Source organism: Cervus elaphus, chromosome 16, assembly GCF_910594005.1.
Source record: "Cervus elaphus chromosome 16, mCerEla1.1, whole genome shotgun sequence".
Classification (NCBI taxonomy): Eukaryota; Metazoa; Chordata; class Mammalia; order Artiodactyla; family Cervidae; genus Cervus; species Cervus elaphus.
This window is the reverse complement of record NC_057830.1, coordinates 38,081,582-38,096,047: the sequence shown is the minus strand read 5'-3', so window position 1 is coordinate 38,096,047 and position 14,466 is coordinate 38,081,582. Positions and strand designations below refer to the sequence as shown.

Here is a 14,466-nt window from a genome sequence, read left to right as displayed (position 1 = left end):
TAGTGCTGCTCTGACTCATGATTGCGGAGCGGACTCCTTTGGCCCCACTGGTCTATCTCCCAATTGTAGTTACTTCAGCTGAGAAGCCAACACTCACAAATCACTTAAAACTGCCCTCCAGTTTCCTGGCTTAGTATTCAAAATGGACTTGTGTGCAAGTGTGATGAGAGATTTAGGGAAGATTTTCATTGCTTTCATCTCAAGTCTTTTTCAAAGTTCATTGAGAGCCTAGGAACTTAAAGGCTGTGTAATTTAAAAGGGCTTAAGAAATTTATCATTTAAATGCTATGATGTTTTAGTCCTGTTTCCCTGCTAGCATGTCTGGGATTCTAGGCAAATTATTTTAGCATCTCTTTAACTCTTCCCTTAAATACTAAAATTGGTGTCTAAGAGGTAGAGATTTAGTGATTGCACTTTCAAAGATAAAAGTAAAAACTATTTTGTAGATTTCCTGGTGGGGTGGTTATCAAGAGATATTTGATTTTTAAGATGGACACCTTAGTCTTATTCTTTAAAATATCTTAATTTCATTCAGGGATGGATTTGGTTTTGGTTAAATGACCTTGAATAGAATGAGTTGACACCAAATCTGATAAATAAAGTGGCTAGTTAGGATAAATAATTCTTGTTTTGGTCATTTCAGGAAAGTGTGACTATAGGTACAATCCACATAAAAATGTATATGCATACTGGTAAAGATAAGCCTTAGGAAATAAAAGCATTTATATTAAGGTTATAGGAATGTGAATGAGGTTTTTTTCAGGACTTCTTATTTTTAGTAAAAGCATCAACAGTAGTATTAAAAAGCAATAAGAATAGTTACTTATTGTCCGGTATGTGCCAGACTGAACAACACATGCTTATATATTAATAGTAAAATTAGATACTTTTGTTAAAATGGAATAGTAAGAGAAATTTTTCAATATGATTTTTATTCTGACTTTTGAAGGCATTTCCAAAGCGGGGATTTCGAAAAAAAATGTTGGGTGCAGTAGTAACATGAGTAGAAAATGTAGATCTTTGCTGGCAGGGTAGATCATACGTCTGTACTTGAATTTCCTGGGAACAGTCTCCATATCTACTTTTGACCCATCTTATTTCCATTTTCTAAGCCCCCAACCTCTGATATGGCATGTTATGTGGAGCAGTCCCCAGCTTTTATATTCTTTAAAAGATTTCCAGGTGACTCTTAATCATCTCCACCCAAAAATCACTGTCTAGATCAATGTTTCTCTACATTTTTGTCCTCCTTTGTCAACTCCTATAAGAAACCTTTTTATTTTATTTGACTTTTTTTCTCTTTTGTCCATGCCATGCTACATGTGGGATCTTAGTTTCCTGACCAGGGATTGAACCCATGCCCCCTGCATTGGGAGCAGAGTCCCAACCACTGGACCGCCATGGAAGTCCCTGGAACCTTTTTAGAAAATGTTTTCCCAATCACACCCCCCCCCCAATGAAATATTAATACCACCTATATACTAAATATATCTGTTTATGTACTAAATGTATACGTTAATTTATATGTCAAAGCAGTAAGCTTTTTTTTTTTTGTCCCCATGGGCCAGTTTTCACCTCTTTGAAGATGTTATCACCCCATTTGAGAATGTATGTCTAGAACTTCCCAATGTGAGCGCTTTAAAGAATGTACTGGTGTGGATAAGGGTTACTCAAATATAAGTATATACAGGCAGCATATTTGTTACACATCATCAGCCACATTACTATGTAAGTCATACCTCATTCATCTTCCTTTTTTTTTTAGTATTTTATTTATTTATTTTTGCTTATGAGCAATCAGAGTGTTTCTCACTCTTCTCCCTTCAGTAAGTGTGTTGATCTCATCTTCTCAGTGGTTTTTGGCACTTACTTTGCTCCACCTTCTGCTGGACCCCGGTCTCTATGTCTGTGTCCCCTCATCTCTATGTGCATCAGTCTTTTGGGGGCTTATTCACATGTCAGCTGCATCTCTTCATGTGACTTTTGCCTCAGTATCTACCTTGATTGCGACCCAGAGGAACACGGGCTGTCTTTACTCCCCTTATCATTGTATCAGTATTATGTGTTCCCGTCTCCACCACACATTTTTTCTCCTGGTTTATGATCTTCCTAGATACGGGGACATGAGGAAGGAGATCGGCTTCAGGATCCGGGACATGTGGTATAACCTGGGTAAGTGCACACCCTGAATACCGCTCCTTCGGCTCCATGCCTCCCACGATGAAGTCTTTTTCATTTTAATGCCTTTTCATTCAATTAAAATTTCATTTTAATTGCGATTGATTTGTCTGGTGTGTCTGGAAGTACAGGTTGATGTTTGGGTCTCTTACGACAATCACGTGTTATCAGAATACAATATTTAGTCACTCACTTCTGAATTGAATTGCTTTACCCACAATTTTTTCTTTTCTTATGGGCCCTGTGTAGCACTTTACTTCTGGTGAAATTGTTTGATATCCTCACTTCCTTTCATTTCAGGTCCCCATAAAATCAAATTCATCCCATCCATGGTGGGTCCCATTCTGGAAGTCACATTAACCCCCGAAGTAGAGCTTCGGAAAGCCACCATCCCTATTTTCTTTGATATGATGCAGTGTGAGTTCAATTTCAGTGGAAACGGCAATTTCCATATGGTAAGGAGTGGTGGATCACCTTACTAGTGCATGTAGAATCCAATTCTTTTTTTTTCTAATAGAGAATCAGTAGCCTGAACAGTACAAATCAAAGTTATCTAAAATCTTCTGGTTTTGCATTTAATTTGTAAAGCAGTTAGACATAGAATTGAGATACCCTATCTTTGGTCCTAGAAGCAGTCTTTTTGGTACATGTGTTTCCTAAAGCAGCACGCTTATCTCTGGATCATTAAAATTTGACTTTAGGCATTTTACTCCTATCTCTTGCAACTGTTACAGTGGATTAAGCTTTAGTTTTTGAAGTCTTTAGTTTAGAGACCTTAGTTTGCCTGCTACATTTTTCCTGTACTTCAGTTTTCTTATCTAACAATACATAGTATATTAGTATCAAAAAGAAGATTTTTATAGCTATGAAGCTCCGAAAAAGCAATCCCATTGTAAAGACTTCAACAGGAACCAAAAATAAAATGGAAAGTTAAAACCATTAAGCTATTTTTATATGCATAGTTGAGATAGGAAAATAATATTTAGGCTAGTTTTCTTTCTGCAATTATAAAGCAAAGGACAAAGTTACGCCAGGTTGCTTTAGAAAATTTTGACATGGCCATGGTGCATTATTGGGCTTCTCAGGTGTTGCTAGTGGTAAAGAACCCACCTGCCAGTGCAGGAGACATAAGAGACCCAGGTTCAGTCCCTGGTTCGGAAGATCCCCTGGAGGAGGACATGGCAAGCCACTCCAGCATTCTTGTCTGAAGAATCCCGTGGACAGAGGAGCCTGGTGGGCTACGGTCCATGGGATCACAGAGAGTCAGACACAACTGAAGCTAGCTAGCTAGCTGGTGCGTTATTAATGAGTGATGTGAACTGTGATCTTCCTCTGTGTATATTGAAAAGAGTTCACAATTCAGTAGAAGGGTGGGTCCTAGTATAGAAATGTTGGCCATATGTCTTTCCTGTCCTCTTCTGAGGTTGTGACATTCTCCTGTGAAATTCTGACTGCTTTCAGTTTGAGAATGAGTTGATCACAAAGCTGGACCAGGAAGTAGAAGGGGGCAGAGGAGACGAACAATACAAGGTCCTTCTGGAAAAACTGTGAGTATTTCAGAAACAGAGTCTCTAGCTGACGGCATCATTTAGTGATGGACGAACACAGGCTTCTGCTGCACTTACAGACCAGTTGAGTGGTCTCAGCATCGCTGGGGTCGCCACCACACTGGTTTCCGTGAGGTTCGTGGAGTTGACACCATTCACTGCAGCCATTCATTTATCTGCTGTGAGTCAGATGTTCGTGTTTTCCTGGCTGGCCTGGCCCTCAAGAACAGGGCAGATGGAGGAGAGGGGAGATCAACTGAGTGGTGATATCTTTCCCAGTGTTTGAATTACTGAAGTTTAACAAAAGTGCTAGCTCCTGTAATTATGACTTCAAAACAGTCATTTAAAGGAGAAGGGAAAAACATTTCAAGGTCCCCTTAAAAATACCTTATGCCCTGGAAAGGATGTCTGGGAACACTAGGTACATTGTCAGTCCTTTTCATTTCCCTCCTTCCATTCCTGACTCAACTTGTCCATTCCCTTCTTCTCTGGCACCCTCTGGCACCCTTTGCATGTATGGAATAACAATATAAAGCAGTGTGTTTTATAAAACAATATATAAACAGTGTTTCAGAACACTCAGATCTAAGATTTCCCTGCTGCTCCAGTGGTTAAGAATCTCCTTACTAATGCAGGGGACACGACTTCGATCCCTAGTCTGGGAAGATCACACATGCCAAGGGGCAACTAAGCCTGTGTGCCACAACTGCTTAGCCCATGTGCCTTGAGCCTATCCCCCTCAACAAGAGAAGCCCCCAAAATGAGCTCTCACACCACAACTAGAGAGTAACTAGAGAGTAACCTGCTTGCTGCAACCAGAGAAAGCCCCGAACAACTATGAAGATCCAGCACAGGCATAAGTTAATTAATTGATTAAAGAATTAAAAAAAACACTTAGATATTAGAGTTAAAGATTGTGCTTCAAATCCCATTTTTTCCACATACTAGGATTTTGACTTTGTATTTATGTGATGCCTTTTTTTTTTTTTTTTTTTGGTCATCTACAATAATAGGATCTGTATTTTGGTGAGGATTAAATGAGATGATATATTCACACAGTATCTGTTGGAGAGATCATGCTGGATAAATGTGGGCTGTTCTGGTGTTTGTTACTGTTATTACCTGCAGATTTCCCTAGCATCCTAGGTTCTAACTACCCTAACTGTTCATTTCTTGTATTCTCTGAACTTTTATGATAATGGCTAACTCGGTCAACTGCTGATGGAATATGTGTCTAGATCATTCCGGGATTTACCTGCTTTGGGGAAGTGGTAGGCAATAGACTGAGTTGAGGACAGTGACACCCCCAACTCTATTATTCTTTTTTTCAAAAAATTTTTAAGGAATCAGCACAGAGGATGCTCAGAAATGGAACTGATGACTCATCTGTATTTTGAAGTTCTAGAAGTCTGTCTTATTTTGTTTGTAATGGGTGATAAGAACATTGGTTGATCTTTTCATCCTGTATCCGTTTGGTCTGCCTGTTTGAGTTTCAAACCTCTCAATTGATCACTTCTGCAGTTCTGATCTCATACAGGAATGAAGTGCCGGTTACCCACACATAGAAACACATGCCCACAGTGTTTACAAGTGATAAAACTACACTTTAAAAAAATCCTACAGTTGACTTTTCATGTACAGATCTTGTTTTTCCTTCATTTTTTTTGAATCATGAGTGCAGAAAAATATGACTGCACAAATCTCCGGTGCTCAAGAATAATTTTAGAGTCTGGTCTGGTGCTTTGAACCCACTTTTTGTCCTGTTCACCAAGTTTTCTTCTGTCTAATCTAAGAAGCTCCTATGGAAACTTTGCTCTATTTGGGTCCAGAGGGAGATAATTTAGACCAAAAGTTTAACTTGTTTACTTATTTACACCTGTGTCTTTTTTCCCTGAAAAATAACTTTTATGTGAAAAGCCACATGTCTGGATGTATAGTAGGTTCTTAGGTTCCTCTAGGCTGGGCATTACTCCAAGACTCTCGAGTTCCCTCAGGATGCCTGAGAATAACGACAGGATAAAGATGATCCTTTGAAATGACCAGAGGAATCAGACAGTACATGCAAACCTCTTGGGCAAAAGTTCTCATTTCTGTGGTATAGACAGAAGACAGATAGAAATAGAAGTTCAAAGAAGGGCATCATGGGCTGGGATTCTCAGTGATGGTGGGGCTTGAGCTGCAGACCTAAAGAAAATGCAGAACTTGAGTAACAGCAGAGAGCCTTTTAAATGAAGGCTCCGGGACAGGATAACCTGGAGTCGCATGACGGATGTGTGTCTCTTGGTCCAGCGCCACCTCCTGCCAGGACCTTGGGCAGCACGCACAGGTGGTGCTGGAATGTTGGTGTGGGACAAGGCATTTTGTCTCCACCTCTGCCCCCCAGGCTCCTAGAACATTGCCGGAAACATAAATACCTCTCCAGTTCCGGAGAAGTATTCGCGCTCCTGGTCAGCAGCCTCTTAGAGAATCTCCTGGACTACAGAACCATCATCATGCATGACGAGAGCAAGGAAAACCGCATGAGCTGTACCGTTAACGTGCTGGTACGTACCACATCCCTGGGTCCCCGAGAGGGCAGTGCCGCACGCCCCTGACCGCACAGCTCTAAGTAAATATGGCAGACACGAGGCTCTCCCTTGACCACCTTTCTGAAGTATGTGTCCTGCTGAGTCTAATTGGAATGGCCAAGGGAATCCCTGCCAGTCCGTGGTTAGTACTCAGCACCTTCACTGCTGTGGGTGCGGGTTCAGTGCCTGGTTTGGGAACGAAGATCCTGCAAGCTATCCCAAGTGGCCAAAAAAAGATAATTGGAATGGCCAACTCAGCTTTGAACTCACAGATAACAACTGCCTCAGACCCTGAGGATACATATAGAAACAGGAATGGAAAATGCAACATAAGCTTTTGACTCAGCTCTCTTACAGAAGGCAGAGAAACAGTTTGAGCATGGCCTTTTTTTATGTGATTGCTTTTTTGTTGAAAGTATCAGACACAGATGAACATGCATTAGAAACGATATACCATGAGTAGAGAATTAGTCCTTAAAATCCTCAAAGAGGTAGAACCCCGTGGTCTTGCCTTTTCCTAAAGAATTATAACTGGGACCAAAGACCTCAGAGATTTAGCAGCCATGGTCTCCTCTGCTTAATATAAACAAAACACCTACCATTTCTGACTCCCTAAGAAAACAGAGTATCAAGTGATTTGGGAATTATGATCTGTTGTGTACTCACCTCAATTTCCCTCACATTGGTCTTAAAAAAAATTCTTCAACTTTTCTTTTTATAAACTGAAACTTTTCCTGAGTCTTCCCTGGGGTCCAGTGGTTAGGACTCTGTGCTTCCAATGCAGAGGCCGCGGGTTCTATCCCTGGTCGGGGAAGTAGAATCCCACATACCACATTGTTGTCATTCAGATGCTCAGTTGTGTCTGACTCTTTGCGACCCCATGGACTGCAGCACACCAGGCGTCACTGATCTTTACCATCTCCCGGAGCTTGATCAAACTCATGTCCATTGATTCAGTGATGTCATCCAACCATCGCGTCCTCTGTCATCCCCTTCTCCTCCTGCCTTCAATCTTTCCCAGCATCAGGGTCTTTTCAAATGAGTCAGCTCTTCACATCAGGTGACCAAAGTATTGGAGCTTCAGCCTGAGCATCAGTCCCTCCATGAATATTCAAGATTGATTTCCTTTAGGATTGACTGGTTTGATCTGCTTGCAGTCCAAGAGACTCTCAAGAATGTTTCCAGGACACCAGTTCAAAAGCATCAATTCTTCAGCACTCAGCCTTCTTTATGGTCCAACTCTCAACATCTATACATGACTACTGGAAAAACCATAGCTTTGACTATATGGACCTTTGTTGGCAAAGTAATGTCTCTGCTTTTTAATATGCTATCTAGGTTTGTCATAGCTTTTCTTTCAAGGAGCAAGCATCTTTTAATTTCATGGCTGCAGTCACCATCTGCAGTGATACAGTATGGCCAAAAAAAGAAACCCAAAAGAAACCCCCACCGTTTCCTTATTTTGTGGGTGTATTCGTTAAAGGGAAAGAACAAAGTCTTTGGAAAAATGACACTGTTGAAAAGTACAGCTAGCGGTTTGGCTATTTTTGTGGCAAGCTCATCAGTAATTGATTTACAATTTTATTTTGTGTCTTTTTTTTTTTTCTTTGTAGAATTTTTACAAAGAAAAGAAGAGAGAGGACATCTATATAAGGTAAGCCTAAGGAAATTTTTGCTCTTGCTGTTTATATCATGGATTTATTAATTACTTTTCAAGCAATGATAAACCAGAACACCATCCTTGCTGCTTCGAGAGACACCAGATAGTATGTGATGTGTTCCCATCCTCCTGAAAAGGTAAACTCTTTAGATCAATACACGAGGAAGTGTGGGGCAAGGATTGTGTCGGGGAGGATGGAGGACACTCCAGCCAGCTAACCAGGCAAAGACCTGAAATTCACCCTCTGTCAAGGACTGTTAGCCCTGGGTTCAGGGAGCCCTGAGCAAACTTGGATGTAGAGCATGTGCATTTTCCTGGGGAAAGATTCCTTAGTTCTCATGAGCTTCCTAAAGAGGTCTGGGACATGAAAAACAAATTTAAACACTACTACCTTAAACGAAGAATACCAAGTAGAACAAATGGACTAGGAAAGATAGGAAGCAGCACAAAGACTTAAAGCAGGGGTCCTCAACCCCCTGTGAAGAGCTGAACTATGCAGCAGGGGATGAGCGGCGGGCCAGTGAATGAAGCTCCATGTGTATTTACGGTGGCACCCCGTCGCTCCCATTACTGCCCGAGCTCTGCCTCCGTCAGATCAGCACAGGCATCTGATTCTCATAGGAGCCTGACCCTTATTATGAACTGCGCAAGTGGCGGATCTAGATTGCAGACTCCTCATCAGAATCACCTGAAACCACTGCCCCCCCCTCACTCCCCGTCGGTGGAAAAAATTGTTTTCCATGAAACTGGTCCTTGGTGCCAAAAAAGTTGGGGGCTGCTGCCTTACGGGATTAGGAAGTAACTGTTCCCGCCACCTGGCTGGCTGTGGCATGGGCCCAGCGTGCCGTCAGCTCCCCGGCGGCAGAACGCCTGCTTTCCCCCTCCCGACCAGGTACCTGTACAAGCTGCGGGACCTGCACCGGGACTGCGAGAACTACACGGAGGCGGCCTGCACGCTCCTCCTGCACGCCGAGCTCCTGCAGGTGAGCGGGCCGGGGGGCTGCCAGCGCCCAGCCCTGGGGACCGCCTCACGGCATGTCCTGACTGTGCTGGCAACAACTCCTCTTCAGGGAGGACTCGCTTATCTTAGAGTATTTGTATACCTTCTACATAGGCAGAGCTATTTAGACCAAGGTTGGGAAAATGTCCATTGTTATTTATTTACTTATTTACTTGCTTTTAAGTTTATTTTGTGAAGTCTAGTTGATCAATAGTATTGTGTTGATTTCTCCTGTACAGCAAACTGCTTTCAGTTCAGTCGCTCAGTCGTGTCCAATTCTTTGTGACCCCGTGGACTGCAGCACGCCAGGCTTCCCTGTCCATCACCAGCTCCCAGAGCTTACTCAAACTCATGTCCATTGAGTCGGTGATGGCATCCAACCATCTCATCCTCTGTCGTCCCCTTCTCCTCCCGCCTTCAATCTTTCCCAGCATCAGGGTCTTTTCTAATGAGTCAGTTCTTCCAATCAAGTGGCCAAAGTATTGGAGTTTCAGCTTCAGCATCAGTCCTTCCAATGAATATTCAGGACTGATTTCCTTTAGGATGGACTACTTGGATCTCCTTGCTGTCCAAGGGACACTTAGGAGTCTTCTCCAACACCACAGTTCAAAAGCATCAATTCTTTAGTGCTCAGCTTTCTTTATAGTCCAACTCTCACATCGATACATGACTACTGGAAAAACCAAGTCTTTGACTAGATGGACCTTTGTTGGCAAAGTGTTGGACCTTTGTTGAACTTTGTTGGCAAAGTAATGTCTCTGCTTTTAAATAAGCTGTTTTGTTTGGTCATTACTTTTCTTCCAAGGAGCAAGCGTCTTTTAATTTCATGGCTGCAGTCACCATCTGCAGTGATTTTGGAGCCCAAAAAAATAAAATGTCTGTCACTGTTTCCATTGTTTCCTCATCTATTTGCCATGAAGTGATGGGACCAGATGCCATGATCTTAGTTTTCTGATTGTTGAGTTTTAAGCCAACTTTTTCACTCTCCTCTTTCACTTTCTTCAAGAGACTCTTTAGTTCTTCTTTGCTTTCTGCCATAAGTGTGGTATCATCTGCATATCTGAGGTTATTGATATTTCTCCTGGCAATCTTGAATCCAGCTTGTGCTTCTTCGAGCCCAGCATTTTTCATGATGTACTCTGCATATAAGTTAAATAAGCAGGGTGACAATATACAGCCTTGACATACTGCTTTTCCATTTTGGTACCGTGAAACCAGTCTGTTGTTCCATGTCCAGTTCTGTTGCTTCTTGTGATTTAGTTATACATTTATTTATATACATGTATATATATACATATATATACACCCACACACTCACATTTACATATATATACACACACTTTCTTTTTCATATTTGTTTCCATTCTGGTTTATCATAGGATGTTAAATATAACTCCCTTCTCTCTATAATAAGACCTTGTTGTTTTTCCATCCTATATACAATAGTTTTCATCTGCTAATCCCTAGCTCACAATCCATCCCTCCCCTACTCTTCTTCACCCTTAGCAACCATACCCTTGTTCTCTCTGTAAGTCTCTTTCTGTTTCATAGATATGTTCATTTGTGTTGTATTTTAAATTCCACATATAAACAACATCATATAGTATTTGTCTTTCTCTTCCTGACTTACTTCACATAGCATGATAATCTCTAGGATCATCCATGTTGCTGCAAATGGTTTTATTTCATTCTTTTTTATGGCTAAGTAGTATTCCACTATATATCCATATCGTATCATCTTGATTCATCAGTTGACATTTCCATGTCTTGGCTATTGTTTATGATGCTGCCGTGAACATAGGAGGTGGGTATAATTTATTTAAAATTCCTTAGGAAGCAGAGCATACCTTTCAGGCTGCTAATACACTCTAATTTCTAAAATGCACATTGATCCGTATGTTTTTAAAAATATGTAAAACTGCAGAGAAGTGACTTGTAAATAAATACAGAACTGTAGAAGTACTTTCCTACTTACCTGTCTCACTGATAACTATAGTGTGCTGTGGATATAAATACATCTCTCCATCATCAATCTCGAATAATTATTTCCAGCTCTGACAGCTCCTCCAGCTTCAGATTCTGTATAAACTGTTCTGTCAACATCAGTCTCTGAATGACTAATAGACACCTTAAACTTGGTATGTCAGTAGCACAAGCTGTTTCCTCCACTGTCTTTCTGGGTTCGTCCCTTCCTCTCCTTTCTCCCCATTTCACTAAAGGGCACCACCATCTAATAAAAGATACTGGTCATCATCTTTTACTCACATGGTCCCACATTCTCCACAGGTAAGAGTCATGGACCCTTTGTCCAAAACTTGCCCTCACTTTATCCACTTTTCTTTCTTTTTAAAAATTTTTGAATTTTATTTATCTGTCTGTTTTTGGCTGTGCTGGGTCTTCAATGCTGCACAGACTTTTCTCTGCTTGTGGCGAGCAGGGGCCACTCTGGTTGCCGTACACTGGCTTCTTGTTGCAGAGGCTTCCTTTGTCATGGAGCATGGGCTCTGGGGTGCACAGGCTTCAGTGGTTGCCGCTCCCAGGCTCTAGAGCACGGGCTCAGCAGTTGGTGGCATATGGGCTTACTTGCTCTGAGGCACGTGAGATCTTCCTGGATCAGAGATTGAACCTGTGTCTCCTGAATTGGTAGGTGGACTGTTTACCACTGAGCCAACAGGAAAGCCATCTTTTCTTTTTAATTGAGAAAATGTATGTGACAGTCTTAAATCTCCAGGAATTATTTCTCTATTAGTTGCAAGTTTATACCCTTAAACAATCTTTCTCCTATTTCCCATCTGCCAGCCCCTGGTAACCACCATTCTACTCTCTGTTTTTATAAGTCTAGATTTTTCTGATGCCATATATACATGATATCCTGCAGTGTTTGTCTTTCTCTGATTTATTTCACTTTGTATAATGCCCTTAAGGTCCATCCATGTTGTTGCAGATGGCAGGATTTCCTTCTTTCTCATGGTGAAGCACTATTCCATGGTGTGTATAAGCCACATTTGTGTTCATTCATCCATTGATGGACACTTAAGTTGTACTGTGGCTCCCGTGAGTAATGCTGCCCTGAACGTGGGGGTGCAGAGGTCTCTTCCACACTCCCCACCCTATCCATTTTTCTTTATCTCCATTGCTGCTATCCTGGTCCAAATTTCCATTTTTAGCCTCCTCCTACATCTCCCTGCCTCCAGTTTTGTCCCTAGCAATTAGTTGTCTTACACAGTTTCAATTTGGTTTTATACCTAAAGAATGCATGTACATTGTTCTAAGGTTTGAAATTAAAAACTGACGTCTTCTGCTTGACAGCTTCCCCAAGTCAGCCATTCACAGTTGATCTCCATGTCTGGGGCACCAGGAAACCTGCTGGGTTATGGGGAAGCTTGTTGCCTGGGGATCGGACACTGCAGTGTCTGTGCTGCCCTGCGGCTGTGGGACTTCCCTTTGGGTTATGGACTCTAGAGCACACAGGCTCAGCAGTTGCAGTGTGCAGACTTGATTGTTCTGTGGTACGTGGGCTCTTAGTTCCCCAACCAGGTATTGAACCGGCGTCCCTTGCATCAGAAGGCAGATTCTTAACCATTGGACCACGAGGGAAGTCCCAGTGACTAGATCTCTTCATTTTTGCTGCTCAGAAAGTTACACTCCTATCCTGGTGTAAGGTGGCACGTGTGGATGCCACTTCTTCCCCCATACTCAATAAGGATATTGCTCATGAAGTTCAGTTTCATCATTGGTATGAGATCTCATCTTTATCATGTACTGAATCGCTATATGGAGAGTCAAGGGAACCTCTTTATAGATTTTATGTATTTTGCATGGGTGTCTGTTGGATAATGCACCAGAACCACACTGTTTTAATTATCAATTCTTTACAGCATGTTTTATGACCTGGTAGTTACTCTTTATTCCTCTTCTTTTTCAGAGTTTTCCACCTTATTCCTTTCTGTTTATCTTTGCATATGGACTTTGGAATCATGAAATTTAAAAATTAATTTAGGGAGAATTTCCATGATTATGAAATAGCACTTTCTTATCCAAAAGCATGGTATGACTTTCCATTTGTTCAGATCTGCTTTTGTGCCTTCCCATGGTGTGTTAACCTTTTCTGTGTAGATGTTATGTTAAATCTCTAGATATCTTCTCTTTCTAAGGTAATTATGATAAAATAAATATAATGTAAAGTTTACTACTCTACACGTGTATAAGTACAGTTGAGTGGCATTAAGTACATTTGCATGATTGCACCTGAATATCCAGTCATTTTGAATTTATTCTTATTGGTATCTTTTCTTCCATTATCTTAATTATCTCTAAATTATTTCCAAATATGTTATTTTTTATCCCACTACTTAATTCTCTCATCAGTTGTGGTAGGTGTTTAGTAGGCACCTTTGTGAAAAGATTGATTATGAAGAATACAATTATTGCTTTCACATGAGAGGTTTTTTTTTAACCCCCTTTTCTTCATTTTTATGCTTTGATATCTTTCTTTTACCTGGGTGTATGAATGGTGACCTCCAGCAAGACCACAGTCATGCTGGTTGGCAGCCTCACCTCATTCTTGACCCTCATGGAATGCCTTCAGTATTTGTCCATTTGGCATGACACTTGTTTGTTTTGAAGCTGCTATGTGCGTATGTGTATGCAATTTTTGTGTTTAGTAAATCATTGAAAACATGGATGAATCAGATATGTACAAATATTTCTGTGAATGTTTTCAGTTGAATATTTGTTTGCATTCATCCCCTTTAATTAACTAAATGAACTGTGCTGCATTCATCTCTTGTGTTGCCTTTGTGTGTTTTCCAGTGGTCTGACAAGCCCTGTGTACCCCATTTGCTTCAGAGGGACAGTTACTACGTGTACACCCAGCAAGAGCTTAAAGAGAAGCTATATCAAGAAATCATATCATATTTTGACAAAGGCAAGGTCAGTGTTGGGGGGGGGTTGTTTTTGTATGAGGGCAAAGGGGGAAATGACTGCCACGCTTACTACGCTACAGTTCTGATCTGTACCAGCCAGAGTTAGTGCAGGGCCGACAGGCTAAGGGCACAGCTTCCAACAAGTCAGCCCAGACTTCAGCTGCAAGTGCAGGAGTCCCCATGCCACCCACAAATCACATGGATGTTGGTTCTGGCAAGGCCAGTCCCCACTCTCAGACTGTCTACGTGCCTACCATAAGTCACCTCATTAGTATCAATTCCCATGTCTCCTGAGGGGTCCATTGTAAACACCAAAGATACTTCTGTCACTGGGGAGATTCAAGAGTTTAGAAGCTCCTTCCCAGGAACTCAAGTCAAAAACCAGACAAATTCTTTATTATGCAGCAGTGACCCCAAACTTACTCTTTACTGTTCCCATGTGTATCTTTGAATTCAAAGGGGGCTGGATATTTTTAATGGGTGAGAAAATGAGTAGATAAATTAAGGTAAGAAAGTGTGAGTCACTCAGTTATGTTCGACTCTTTGCAACCACGTGGACTATAGCTCTCCAGGCTCCTCTGTCCATGAA

General features: G+C 41.4%; 1 protein-coding gene across 2 annotated transcripts in view; it reads left to right on the top strand.

The window, feature by feature from the left end:
* The window catches only part of DOCK5 (dedicator of cytokinesis 5), a 281,193-nt gene that overhangs the window by 225,529 nt on the left and 41,198 nt on the right, over nt 1-14,466 (top strand). For both annotated transcript variants that reach the window (XR_006345828.1, XM_043927733.1), the window contains exons 32-38: nt 2,114-2,172; nt 2,479-2,633; nt 3,640-3,725; nt 6,109-6,268; nt 7,906-7,946; nt 8,845-8,935; nt 13,765-13,884. Coding sequence is in view for 1 of the 2 variants with exons in the window: in XM_043927733.1 (XP_043783668.1) it covers nt 2,114-2,172; nt 2,479-2,633; nt 3,640-3,725; nt 6,109-6,268; nt 7,906-7,946; nt 8,845-8,935; nt 13,765-13,884 (712 nt within the window). In the remaining variant the exon portion in view is untranslated. The remainder of the gene's footprint in view (nt 1-2,113; nt 2,173-2,478; nt 2,634-3,639; nt 3,726-6,108; nt 6,269-7,905; nt 7,947-8,844; nt 8,936-13,764; nt 13,885-14,466) is intronic.